Source organism: Peromyscus leucopus, chromosome 22, assembly GCF_004664715.2.
Source record: "Peromyscus leucopus breed LL Stock chromosome 22, UCI_PerLeu_2.1, whole genome shotgun sequence".
Taxonomy (NCBI): Eukaryota; Metazoa; Chordata; class Mammalia; order Rodentia; family Cricetidae; genus Peromyscus; species Peromyscus leucopus.
This window is the reverse complement of record NC_051081.1, coordinates 37,698,411-37,711,745: the sequence shown is the minus strand read 5'-3', so window position 1 is coordinate 37,711,745 and position 13,335 is coordinate 37,698,411. Positions and strand designations below refer to the sequence as shown.

At 44.9% G+C, this 13,335-nt stretch overlaps 2 protein-coding genes across 8 annotated transcripts in view; one reads left to right on the top strand and one right to left on the bottom strand.

Annotated features, from left to right (window-relative positions):
- Positions 1–28: 28 nt before the first annotated feature.
- On the bottom strand, positions 29–9,207 carry Pfn4 (profilin family member 4). 4 transcript variants are annotated; one of them, XR_005089757.1, is made up of 6 exons: positions 8,593–9,202; positions 8,172–8,394; positions 3,065–3,202; positions 1,885–1,990; positions 548–691; positions 29–464 (listed from the first exon to the last, which is right to left on the bottom strand). XR_005089757.1 is itself a non-coding variant. In XM_037198126.1 (6 exons), exons 2-5 carry the CDS (start codon positions 8,286–8,288, stop codon positions 663–665), a joined length of 390 nt encoding a protein of 129 aa, XP_037054021.1. In that variant the 5' UTR covers positions 8,289–8,394; positions 8,593–9,207; the 3' UTR covers positions 29–464; positions 648–662. The 4 variants fall into 4 exon arrangements, 3 of the variants coding, with proteins under 3 accessions (XP_037054021.1, XP_037054019.1, XP_037054020.1); XM_037198126.1 differs by having other exon boundaries at positions 648–691; positions 8,593–9,207; XM_037198124.1 differs by having other exon boundaries at positions 36–691.
- A 5-nt stretch (positions 9,208–9,212) lies between these two features.
- LOC114697223 (protein FAM228B) overlaps positions 9,213–13,335 on the top strand; it is a 35,377-nt gene continuing 31,254 nt past the window's right edge. For 2 of the 4 annotated variants that reach the window (XM_037198123.1, XM_037198122.1), the window contains exons 1-2: positions 9,213–9,639; positions 10,058–10,197. In XM_037198123.1, the coding sequence (XP_037054018.1) occupies positions 10,096–10,197 (102 nt within the window). In that variant the 5' untranslated portion in view covers positions 9,213–9,639; positions 10,058–10,095. The remainder of the gene's footprint in view (positions 9,640–10,057; positions 10,198–13,335) is intronic. The other 2 variants (XM_037198121.1, XM_028875431.2) reach the window with 2 other exon arrangements.

The window sequence follows — 13,335 nt, the reverse complement described above, 5'->3', positions numbered from 1 at the left end:
CATATGATTGGTGAGAACAAGGCAGCGGTCACACATGCAATGCAATCTATATTTTAATAAAGGGGCACTGAACTCAGGAACTCTACTTCTTTGACAGAAAGTACTTAGCAAGTCCCTCCCCCCGCCCAGGAAGAAGCATTACTTTAATTTTTAAAGGTAGCATGACGCTGACGTGGCCTAGGTACAGAGTGGCTGGGGAACTGGTGAGATGGTTCAGTGGGTTGAAGCCACCAACCCTTATGACCCGAGTTCCATTCCCACTACCCACATGGCGGGAGAGGAGAGCTGACCGCCACAGCTGTCCTCTAACTTCAATGCGCGTGTGGCTCGCACACAGGAGTGGCTAGGGCCGACATTCTTGGAATCTCTGGCAGGATGTGTGGGGACTTGGAGGTGAGACTCCCAACAGACTCGTGCTGCGAAAAGTCATTAGTGCACTCAGGTTTCAAGTCAGTGACCAATGCCTAAAAAAAAGGAACGAGCTGGTCAGGTCCTTCCAGTGAGAGATGGTGACTTCTTGAAATGAGAAAAAAAATGTTCCCTTAACTCAGTCTTTGTTTTAATCTCCACTCAAGGGTTTTTCAGCCACAAAATACTTCTTCTTAAGGATCTAGACTTTTCTTTTAAGGTAATAAAGGTGTCTTTACCAGTTGTCTGATGACTTAGTTTCCTTTTTTTCTTAGATATTCTCCTGAAAGAAACACAGCATGTTAATGATTTCCAAGCAGTGAATTCCACTACAGTGTAGTTCACTCATTTCCCAATAAGCAGTGTTGGCTGACTACCATGTGCTGGACCATGTCATGTCACAAGGATGACAGGCTAGTTAAAACACAGGCCTTGGGGCTGGAGAGATGGCTCAGAGGTTAAGAGCACTGGCTGCTCTTCCAGAGGTCCTGAGTTCAATTCCCAGCAACCACATGGTGGCTCACAAACATCTGTAATGAGATCTGGTGCCCTCTTATGGCCTGCAAGCATACATGCAGGCAGAACACTGTATACATAATAAATAAATCTTAAAAACAAAACAACAACAACAACAAAAAACCCACAGGCCTTGTCCTTGTGGAGGTCTGTGTCTACTAGGAGAGCAATACTAGATGTATGCAATCCTCAATTTGATTTCATAGTGGTAGAGATATTTAAGCTGCTCTGGAGAGTGGAGAGCAGAGAATGAAGGTACACATAACTGTCAATGGAAAATGGGTGGGGGAGGGATCAGGGAACAGTAGAACCTGCTGCCTGCTCCTTCATTAAAAAAAAATCGGTTAATAAGAAAAATATGCGAGGTCAGCCTGGGCTACCAAGTGAGTTCCAGGAAAGGCGCAAAGCTACACAGAGAAACCCTGTCTCGAAAAACAAAAAAAAAAAAAAAAAAAAAGAAAGAAAGAAAGAAAAAAGAAAAATATGAAAGCTGTGTTTCACTCATCAAAAATTCTACTTGTTTTCTTAACCTAACTGCTGGAAGTCATTTAGTTTGCCTTCCTCTGCTACAGTGATTCTAAACGTCCTGATGCTGTGACCCTTTAACACAGTTCCTCATGCTGTGCTGACCCCCAACCATAACATTATTTCATTGCTACCTCATGTCTGTAATTTTGCTAGTTATGAATCATAATGTAAATATCTGTGTTTTCTGATGGTCTTAGGTGACCCCTGTGAAAGGTGGTTTGACCCCCCTAAGGACAGATGGAAATGGTAGGGACCAGGACTGTATTAAGTGTCAGCAGACTTTTAGTCAGGCATGGCGGCACACTCTTGCATTTCCCATGGTTCCCTGAGCTCAACACTTTGTGTTTATGTGAGCCGCCCCTGGATTCTCCAATAAATTCTCCCTTGACTAGTTTGAGTAGGGTCCCACACCTCAGTGGGAGGCAAACTTACCCAACTTCTCTGTGGCTTCCACGCAGACACTAGGATACATGCCTGCCGTGTAAGTGGCCACCAGAAGATACAGATGGGTCTTCACAACCACCACACCAGTATTCTCCTGGATGAAGAAGAAAAGAGAATGCTCTGGCTTTGGTCCGAACCACAAGGCCAGCAGCTACCCCAGACACACACACACACACACACACACACACACACACACACACACACACACCCGAGCTGTGCGGTGGTGGCGCACGCCTTTAATCCCAGCACTGGGGAGGCAGAGACAGGTGGATCTCTGTGAGTTCGAGGCCAGCCTGGGCTACAGGGTGAATTCCAGGAAAGGTGCCAAAGCTACACAGAGAAACCCTGTCTTGGAAAACCAAAACAACAACAACAAAAACCCAAAAACAACAATTTCCTGACTTCTTTGTATTCATGTATTTGTATTTTAATCTTTCACTCTTTTGAGAAATTTAGTAATGTTTCCTGAAAGGTTTCAGCTTTCTGTACTAATATTGCACGTTTTGTGAAGAAAAGTTTCTGGAAGAAACATACCATACACTGACTGTGGGGAGGTTGGAATGTTGCAGGTTCAGAGCCTAATCACTATGTATTCTGGGCTATCTTAGCCCCCTAATAAACCATTCCTTGCCTACCTCTGTGTCTGATTTGGCATTCTTGTGCCTAACAGGGGTATGAGCTTTGGGAATGTATTTAAACACCCCCACCCGATCCCAGCTTCACTTTATGTGTCTGTGTGTCTGTCCTTTCTTCATTCCCTCGCTGTCCCCAGTCAGGGCTTCAGGACCCAGACAAGCAGGTCACGGCACTATGAAGGATGAACTGTATATCAGGAAGAGGTAGCTCAGGTCACAGATTCCACGGGAAATACTTGCAACAGCCAGGATATCGGGCTGAGAATACTTTCGGACAAGAAGTGCTTTTTAATTCTTTACTTCATTCCAATGCTGGAGACCAAACTCAGAGCTCTGCACATTCTAGGCAAGTTCTCTACTCTTGAGGTCCATCCCCAGGCCTTCTGTGAGTATTTTCAGACGTGCCTTCCTGGGACTGAAGGCAGTAATGACCTTAGGCTGTTATGTAGAGAGCATCAGGAGGGGTAAAGAAAACTGAAGTAAAATTCTTGCGTTTTTTACAAACCATCTGTCTTCACATCTTGAGTACTCACATTCTTAGCATAAAGAGAGAAGTCATCTGCCCGGACACATTTGTAATCCTTTTCCTTGAAATACAACCCTTCCCTTCGGGTTATCAGTGGGTTTTTGGCAAATCCATTTAGAAGTGTGCGAACATCACTTGGCATTACCTACAGAGGTGAAATAGGCCGGGTCAGAAAAGCATGGCCCTGTAGCTGGAGTGTTTTTCTCCAGCTCCCGCCAATCCCCGGAAGTCCCGCAGCCCACCTCTAAAATAAACACACCAATGCTTACATTATTTAAACTGTTTGGCCTAATGGCTCAGGCTTCTTGTTATCTAGTTTCTATATCTTAAATTAACCCATTTCTATTCATCTATACCTTGTCACGTGGCTTGTGGCTTACCCGTACCTTACATCTCACTTTTCATGGTGGCGCCTGGCTGCGTCTCTTCCACTCCCCCTTCCTGTTTCCCCAGTTTTCCTCTCTGCTAGTCCTGCCTATACTTCCTGTCTGGCTACTAGCCAGTCAGTGTTTTATTTATCAATCAATCATAGCAACACATTTACAACATAGAGAACATCCCACAGCATGGCCCACTGGCCAGTCAAGTTTGGTTGACTACCTTTTTAAATGGCCTGAAGGCTGAGACTGAATGATTTTCACTTTTTAAAAATGACTGGAAAAAAGAACAGCTCTTTTTTTGAAGTTCCAATGTTCATAAAGTTGCATTAGAGGATGCCTACCCTTTTAGGCATTATCTACGGCTGCTCTTCCAACTACAGAATTACTGATTGTGACAGAGTATGTGGTCTATCCTAAAGCACCTCCAATGGCTTTTTAGTAGAAAAAGGCTTTTTCTGTTTAAAAGGCATACCTCCAGGAAAGGATTTTCGGAAGAGGATTCCAATAGCACAGGAAATCACCTCAGGAACTGGCAAATGGGGTCACAGGAAATTAAAAAGTTTATGTACAACAAAGAAAATAATTGTCAGAGCAAAGGGACAACGGAACACAAAAAAGCACAAAACAAACGCCAACTACACACTGGCCAAGATGGACACACCAAGGGTTTGTTTTTACTGTGGAATCTTTGTTTAATGATGCAAAGACATGCTACATTTGTTTGATTAAATAAATTAACCTGCAGCCAGGAGGCTGAGTCAGCAAGTAGCTGACAGGAAGTGGTAGGGAGGAACCAGTGAGCAAGGACTTTTAAGTGGGGGTGGCAGGAAGGACTCTGGGTTTTTTGGAAGACACCAGCAAAGGAGCTACTTGCTATTCAGTCTCTCTGAGCGAGCAGAATTCCACCTCAACCTTGGAATCTTGAGTTTTTAAGGGGGACAGAGATCTAGATAAGTTCCCTTAGTAGCTTTGAAAGAGTCAGTGCCTGAGGGAACAGAATCCCCTCAGGTTGTGGCCCTTGTTGTGAACTGCTGCTGGTATTAACAGAATTGCAGGGGCTGATCAGGAGAGCCATGGCTTGAGGGGCAACCATTGTAAATAATTATAAAACAACAACAACAACAACAACAAAAACCCCACAAGGGTATACAAAGAACTGCAACACTCAAACACCAAAATCCCCAAATCAGCCAATCAATCAATCAATCAATCAATCAATCAACTGAATAGATGATTCTTGGAAAGACACATAAAAAGGCCAAATACTAAACAAATACTTGAAAAACTAACATTTATCTGCCAGAGAAATGCAAATTAAAACTGCTTTGAGGGGCTGGAAAGATGGCTCAGTAATTAAGAGCACTTTGCGCTCTTCCAAAGGTCAAGAGTCCAGTTCCTAACTTCCATATCAGGTGGCTCACGACTGCCTACAACTCCAGCTCCTGAGGATTTGAAGCCCTCTTCTAGCCTCCAAGAGCACTGCACTCAGATGCACACATAAACGGATATACACACATATCCATATATAAAAATAAGAGTTCTGGAGAGATGGCTCAGTGGTTAAGAGTATGCAGCTCATGCAGAGGACTCAGATTCAATTCCCAGCACCAACATGGTGGCTTACAGTTCTAGGAGAGTCTTTTGAATTCTGAAGGCATTATGTATATATGTGGTGCTTTGAGATTCCACCATAGACCAGTCGGAATAAGTATCACTGAGAAAACAAAACCAAATGAAGGCAGGGATGTAGCTCAGTTGGTAGAGTACTTGCTGAGCATGCCCAAGCTCTGGGTTTAGTCCCCAGTACTGCATAGAGTGGGCATGGTGCTCCATGAATATAGTCCTAGCATTGGGAGGTAGAAGCAGGAGGTTCAAGGTCATCTTTGGTTACCTAGCAGGTTGCAGGCTAGCCTGGTCTATATGAAACCTTTTTTTTTTTTTAAATGGAAAAGAAAGAAAAAGAAGAAAACAATTATCAATAAATGCTGGCAAGGATGTGGGGAAAGATAAGAGGAACTCTTAGTTGACTTCTGGTGTGAATGTAAACTTGTGCAGCCACCATGGAAATCAGTATGGAAGTTCCTCCCCAAAAAACTATACCTAGAGCAGGGTGGTGGTGGTGGCGGCGGCGGCGGCGGCGGCGGCGGCGGCGGCGGCGGCGGCACGCCTTTGATCCCAGCACTCGGGAGGCAGAGCCAGGCGGATCTCTGTGAGTTCGAGGCCAGCCTGGTCTACAGAGCGAGATCCAGGACAGGCACCAAAACTACACAGAGAAATCCTGTCTTGAAAAATAAAAAAAAAAAAAAAACCCAAACAAACAAACAAACAAAAAGCTGCACCTAGAACTACACGTGACCTAGCTACACCACTCTGGGGAACACAGGATGGAAGGACTTTGAATCCACATAGCCAGCACAGACAGGCAGGTGGACACGCTTGTGGCTGTATTAGTCACAACAGCCAGGCAATGGAACCTACCTAGATGCCGGCCAATAAATGAATGGATAAAGGAAATGCAGTATAAAAACACGATGTAATTTTATGCAGCCATGAAGAAATTGAAACAGCAGGACGTGGCGGCACACGCCTTTAATCCCAGCACTTGGGAGGCAGAAGCAGGCGGATCTCTGTGAGTTCAAGGCCAACCTGGCCTACCTAATGAGACCCTGTTTCAGGGAGAAAAAAAGGAAAAGAAAAGTGAAATAATGACATTTGCAGAAAAATAGCTACAGCTGGAATCATTGTGTTAAGGGTTAATAAAACAGACCAGAAAGACGAGCACCATTTTTTTTTTTGTTTGTTTGTTTTTTGTTTTTTTTTTTTCAAGACAGGGTTTCTCTGTGTAGCTTTGGAGCCTGTCCTGGAACTCACTCTGTAGACCAGGCTGGCCTCGAACTCACAGAGATCCACCTGCCTCTGCCTCCCGAGTGCTGGGACTAAAGGCGTGTGCCACCATTGCTCAGCGACCACTTTTTTAAAAAAAAAATCAATTTTTGTTTTTATCTATCTATCATCTATCTATCTATCTATCTATCTATCTATCTATCTAGTATACAGTGTCATGTCTGCATGTACACCTGCACACCAGAAGAGGGCACCAGATCTCATTACAGATGGTTGTGAGCCACCATGTGGTTGCTGGGAATTGAACTCAGGATCTCTGGAAGAGCAGCCGATGCTCTTAACCTCTAAGCTTTCTCTCCAGCTCCCTCCACCCCCCCCCCATTTTCTTTTATATATAGAACCTGGATTTATCCTATGTGGATGAGGATGGAGATACAGCTGAGCAGGTAAGAGTGCTTGCTGAGTACCTAGGTTCAGTTCCCACTGTCCACCAGCCCTGTGGCTACCAACTGTCTATAATTTAAAGGATCTGAAGCCCTCTATCGCCCCCTGTAGGTACTGCGTGCACATGGCATGCAGACATGCAGACAGAAATAAAACCAAATCTTTACAACTATGTGTATGTATGTACTCACTTCTGTGTGTGTGTATAGGTGACAAAATTAGAAAGGGGCTCCTAAGGAGGGAGGGATATCCCTTAAAGAAGGTGGGAAATAGGATAATGGGATACACATAATAAGAAAACAGAAGGAATTGAGAGAGGAAGGGAACCAGCGGAAGCAGGAGAGGGTATAGAGAAGGGCATTGTGGACAGGAATGAGTGAATGAAACCTGGAGGGACACAGGAATAGCACGTCTGTTCAGCACCACCAACACAACACAGACTGGAGAATGACTTGTGCCTGGGAGTAGAAAGAGTGCTCCCCTATAAATGTGTGGGGGTAAACTGAGACAGTAGAGGCAATACAGACATATTAAAATCATATCAGAAAAACCAGGCCCAAGAAATATATACAACAGACCAAGGAGAGTCTCCCTTGCCCAGACTCCACACTGAGATCACATTGGTTCCTACTGACCCGGACCTGCCCCACCCGTCTACCAATCTGTCTGGACCCGGCCCTGCCCTTTTGCCCCTAGAGCTGGTCTCAACTCTGAAGTTTTCCCCTCAAACTCGTAATCTGAAGGAGTCTAACTAGTCACCAAAGTTTCACCAGATTCTTTCTCAAAGCTCTGGTTCTGTTAATTTATCGATATCTATTATCAAATATCTACTGACATTTTTGTTTGTTTGTTTGTTTTCGAGACAGGGTTTCTCTGTGTAGCTTTGCGCCTTTCCTGGAACTCACTCTGTAGCCCAGGCTGGCCTCGAACTCACAGAGATCCGCCTGGCTCTGCCTCCCGAGTGCTGGGACTAAAGGCGTGCGCCACCACTGCCCGGCTCTACTGACATTTCTGCTTCCCTGATTTTCAGGACTTATGAAAACTCTTGAACCCCGCCTCAGTTTCTTAGTACTTTATTGCTATTCTGGAACCATACATACACACTTGCATATGATTACATGTGTATGCACACACACATATTGCTGTGTGATGCAAGAGTAGTTGGTATTATTAATTCAGATGGGAATAAAACAGCCTGTGTTCACCTCAGTCATGGTTTACCGAGGAAAGCAGGCGTATCTATCAAGCTGATACCACAGAAACTATTGTACCTTGTGAATTTATCATTACTCAATAAATTCTGACACTGTTGAGACAAACATGTTCATATTTTTTTTACATAGTTCATTCACAACACATATCTGAAGATGATATGGTAAAAACCAATACTTTGTATGCTAACCTAAAAAGTTAGTTTTAAAAGAGTTTTCTTTTTTCCCCTCTTACACTAAATCCTGGTGATGTCACACACAGGCTCCTTTCATGGAGTTTGATGAGGGCCGCACTGTCCACGTGCTTCGTCCCTAGTAGGGTATCTAACAGTAAGTTTTGTAAGTGACTCATGCTTCCTCAGCTCTGAACCAGGAACTGTAGTCGAAGCCTCCACGTATGAGTACACAAGGGCCTCTGATACTTCAGTTTTAGTGATCAGTGGGTGTCCTTTAAAACCCTGGAAGAGTGAAAACGGCGTTCATCATCTAATGTTCACCAATACCCAGGAAAACAAAAATAACAACAACAATAACAAAAAAAAAAGCTATAAAAAATCAGAGTTCACAGACTGGCTTATGAAGCAGAGTTTGGAAAAAAAAAAAATCAGAGCCTCAACATTTTTAGGAATCTATGTAATGATTTACATGAGAATTACCTGGGATTTAAAAACACAAGTCCATGCCTATCATCTCAGGTACTCTAGGGGCAGGAAGGTCATACAAGGTCAGAGCCAGAGAGACCCTCGTCTTTAAAAAAAACAAAAAAAACTAAAGTTCTGCGGATGAAATCTCAACGGTAGAGCGGGGAGAAAAAAAAAAAATCCCCCGTTCACTTCTCAGCCCCGCAAAAACGAACGAGTAAGTAAATAAAAGTAAAATACAGTAAAAACAGAAAAAGGCAACCGGTTATCCAAAGAATCTCAAGAGCACCGATGGAGAAGAGCCGAGTTATGTAAGATAACCCCTTCATTCCTCCTCCTGGGCCAGCATCCACGCTGGGAGAGACAGACACTGGTCCACAGCCCCGGCTCTAAAGCCCACCTTGGCGGCCCCTTAGAGCTCCACTTCCTGCCCGGGAGCCGCCATGTTGGACGGCTCTCGTCGAGCCAACCGCCGCAGGTTGCTCGTTCACCACCGGGAGGCTCGCCCTGCGTCCCTCTGAGAAGTGACGGATGGCGGGAGGGGGCGAGCCGAACTGGACCTAAAGTCCTGGCGGGTGATGGGAGCTACACACCGGGTACCAGGGCAACGGGAGCATCAAAGCTCCGCCAGGGGCGGGGCGTGGGCGGAGCCGGGGTGTGGGCGGAGCCTGGGGGACAGGCGCGAAAGCTGATTGGCTGTGACAGCTGCCTGTTAGGGCGAGGCCGGCCCCCCCCCCGCTCCAGGCTGGAGGCCCGCGCGCCTTGGGGTCCGGGTCCGGGTCGCCCACCACCCCACCCCCTTCCCCGGCCGTGGCCGAGGGCGCGCGGGGCCGCGTCCAGGAGACGGAACCCCTGAACGTTCGCGCGTTCTGAAGCCACACACGGGCTCGAGCTGGGGCCACGGGCGCACGGGGGTGCCGGAGAGCCGCCAGCCCTGCCCGCCGCCAGAAGGGGGGTCGAGGCCTCGCACCGCCGGGCGGCCCTGCGCACGCACGCGGTCTGCGTCCGAGCGAGCCGGGGCGCGTTTCGGGGACCGGGGTCCCTCGCGGGCCCTGCTTCCCGGTGAGCGGGCCTGGCTGCCCCTAAGATCCACCGTGGGCACGGGCTCGGAGGTGTCCCCTTCTCCCTCCCATGCACGGCCTGGGGAAGAAGGGCTCTGGGCCCCTTGGAGCGTGAAGGCCTGAATTTCGGCCAGAATTCCCTTCCTCCCCCAAGAGCCCAGTGGTGCCTCGGTAGCTTCAGGAATTTAGGAAACTGCTAGAAATTAGAATCCTAGAGGCTAGTCGGATGACCACACGGCTTGACTAGCGCCTTAATTAGCCACGAGGGCTCCAAAAGAGCCCGGCCGCGTGGCAACTTGAAACATCGATGGTCAGTTTTCGAAGACTCCTTCCAGTAGGGGCCCACGGTCACGCGGGTTGATTATTAAACGGAGGAGGAATTGTGGCGAATTGTCATTACAAAATAAATGCTGTTTTAGCTTTTCTAGGGGCACTGTTAACTTGGCGACCTACCATAATGAAAACGGGGAGGAGCCAAGAGGATATGGTAACGGGCATGCTTCCTAGGCGCAAGAGCTCCAAAGAATGGTTGGAACCACAGTCGCTCTCTTTTATGGAGGTATAGTTGTGTGGCTTCTGAGGTCCTTGCTTAGGGAGGTGCCTTGGACTAAGTTTGGGCGTTTTTTTTTTTTTTTTTTTTTTTTTTTTTTTTTTTTCCTATCCTCCTCTATCCCCTTTGCTCTTCTTTGGAGAGCTTCTTAAAGTGAAATCACAAGCCATTGATTTTTAAATCCTTTTTTAATATAACAAAGCTGTTTAAAAACCTACTTCAACTTTGCTATGTTGTCCTTTTTTCCAGTTTTATTAAGGTATATAATTGGTATGCAATAAATACTTACACTCAAAGTGCATAATTTGGTAAGTTTGGGAATGTATATGCTCCTGAAGCCATTATTTTGCTTATTCTTAAATTTTTCTTTCTAAGATTTATTATTTATTATGTATACAAGCAAGTGTTCTGCCTGCATGTATCCCTTCAGGCCAGAAGAGGGCGCCAGATCTTACTACAGATGGTTGTGAGCCACCATGTGGTTGCTGGGAATTGAACTCAGGACCTCTGGAAGAACAGCCAGTGCTCTTAACCTCTGAGCCATGTCTCCAGCACCTTAAAATTTTTTTTTTTTTTTTTGATTTTTCGAGACAGGGTTTCTCTGTGTAGCTTTGCGCCTTTCCTGGAACTCACTTGGTAGCCCAGGCTGGCCTCGAACTCACAGAGATCCACCTGGCTCTGCCTCCCGAGTGCTGGGACTAAAGGCGTGCGCCACCACCGTCCGGCTAGCTTAAAATTTTTTTATGCAGTGAAAAATTACATGGTTTTTGTTTTTGATTGTTTGTTTTTTGAGTCAGGGTATCTCTCTGTAGCTCTGACTGTCCTGGAACTTGCTCTGTAGAACAGGCTGACCTCGAACTCACAGAGATCGATCCACCTGCCTCATCCTCCTGAGTGATGTGGTTAAAGGTGTGTGCCACCATGCCTGGCTCTTATGTATTCTTTTTACCTGGTTTCTTTGACTTAAAATTATCTTTCAGTTCATCTATACTATTGTATGTATCACTATTCCAGTCCTCTTTTTAGCAACTGCTACTCTATTCAATGGATATGTTCTAGTTTGTCCATCTCACTGATGGACATTTGGGTTGTTTCCAATTTGGAGCAATTAAAAGCTCTTCTAGCCAAGTGGCACCTGTCTTTAATCCCAGCAGTCAGGAGGCAGGCAGGCGGATCTCTGAGTTCAAGGCCAGACTGAGCTACAAAGAGAGTTCTAGGCCAACCAGGGCTGTTACACAGAGAAACCCTGTCTCAAAAAAAAAAAAAAAAAAAAAAAATCAAAACCAAAACCAAAAATAAACAGATAGATAGATAAATAAAGCACACTCTCCTAAGCAGTCACATTCATGGATTGTATGGACATGTTTTAATTTTTCTTGGGTAACATTTAGTTGTGCAGTAAATTAACATTTTAAGGAGCTTCCAAACTGTTTTCCAAAGTTGTTACTTTACATTCCCACTGGCAGTGTATAATAAGAGTTTTTTCATGTTCTAGGCAACATTTGGTATAGTCTTAAGTTTTTTTTTTTTAATTTATTTTATTTATTATGTATTCAGAGGAGGGCGCCATATCTCATTACAGATGGTTGTGAGCCACCATGTGGGTGCTGGGAATTGAACTCAGGACCTCTGGAAGAGCAGTCGGTGCTCTTAACCTCCGAGCCATCTCTCCAGCCCCTGTCTTAAGTTTTATTGTATAGTTAAAGGACTTAATTAGTTTTTAAGGCATCTTTGCTTACTATTTGTGTATCTTCTTTTGTAAAGTTTGTTCAAATATTTTGTCCTTTTTAAAATTAGGTTCTTTAGTATCGAAATTTTAATATTGAGATATAATTTATAAAACATGACTACTTTAAAGTGTACAATTCAGTATTCTTTTAGTCTGTTCACAAGACTAACTGCTACCATGCTCTTAATTCTAGAATATTTTCATCATTCCCAAAAAGAAATGATTTCCTCTGGCAATTGCTCCTCATTCTCTTTGCCCCTAGTTATAGGTAACAGTAATCTGCTTTCTATTTCTGTGGAGTTGCCTATCCTAAGGCATTTATACAAATGAGTCATATATTATATGTGGTCATTTGTGACTGGCTTCTTTCTTTCACTTGGAATAATATTTTCAAAGTTCATCCATTGCCGGGCGGCGGTGGCGCATGCCATTATCCCAGCAATTGGGAGGCAGAGACAGGTGGATCTCTGTGAGTTTGAGGTCAGCATGGTCTAACAGAGTGAGTTCCAGGACAGGCTCCAAAACTACAGAGAAACCCTGTCTCAAAAAAAACAAAAACAAAAAAAAGGCTTGAATTATTTTCGGGAAAAGAATTTAAGTACACCGAGCTCTTTTGTCTGTCTACTTCATTCCTCTGCGATAATATTCTATCTACACAGCTTCTGTTCTGCTCTCATGCCTAGCTCCTTTCTTGCCTGATTATCTGCTGTCCCCTCTAAGTTCTATCTTAATTCTCTCATCTTAGTTCTACCCCATCTTGGTCTTTCTCATCTCTCTCTTTTTTTTTTTTTTTTTTTTGGTTTTTTGAGGCAGGGTTTCTCTGTGCAGTTTTGCGCCTTTCCTGGAACTCACTTGGTAGACCAGGCTGGCCTCGAACTCACAGAGATCTGCCTGCCTCTGCCTCCCGAGTGCTGGGACTAAAGGTGTGCACCACCACTGCCTGGCTCTCGTCACGTTCTTACTTATCTCGATCTTCCCCATCTGGCTCTTCCTCATCTTCCATCTCATTCTTCTAGTTCTCCATCTAGTTCTCCAGTCAAAATCCTCAAAAATCCTCCCTCAGTCTCTGAGGTTTACAGTTATATACCCATGCCATAGCAATGCTCTGGCTAAAGCAAGGTCACCAGGCTTGAATTCTTACAGGGTCATAAAGGCAGACAAGAGTTTTCCTCAGGCAGTGACCGGTCAGGCTTTCTTTTACAACCCAAAAGGGTAAGGTAAGGGAGGAGGTCAACTAAGAGCTAAAAATGGTTAATGTATCAGAAAAAGGGAATTTATGTGCTCAAACTACATTCCTAGAGGTGGTTAGGTAAATGTTAGGAGTCTATAATGTTAGTATAAATACCACTAAGGCTGTATAAGAAAAGAGGATCTGAGCTTAATTTACCTTAATTCAGGAGATGGTTTGGCCCTGGATG

What these genes read in the sequence shown, in the direction of transcription:
- Pfn4 (XM_037198126.1), bottom strand. Translation starts at nt 8,288, where the DNA reads ATGAGTCACTTACAAAACTTACTGTTAGATACCCTACTAGGGACGAAG. An exon ending in TGACATCACCAGGATTTAGT is followed by an intron (nt 3,203 to 8,171) that starts GTAAGAGGGGAA and finishes TCACCTCTGTAG; the next exon opens with GTAATGCCAAGTGATGTTCG. An exon ending in TCTCTCTTTATGCTAAGAAT is followed by an intron (nt 1,991 to 3,064) that starts GTGAGTACTCAA and finishes TTCTTCATCCAG; the next exon opens with GAGAATACTGGTGTGGTGGT.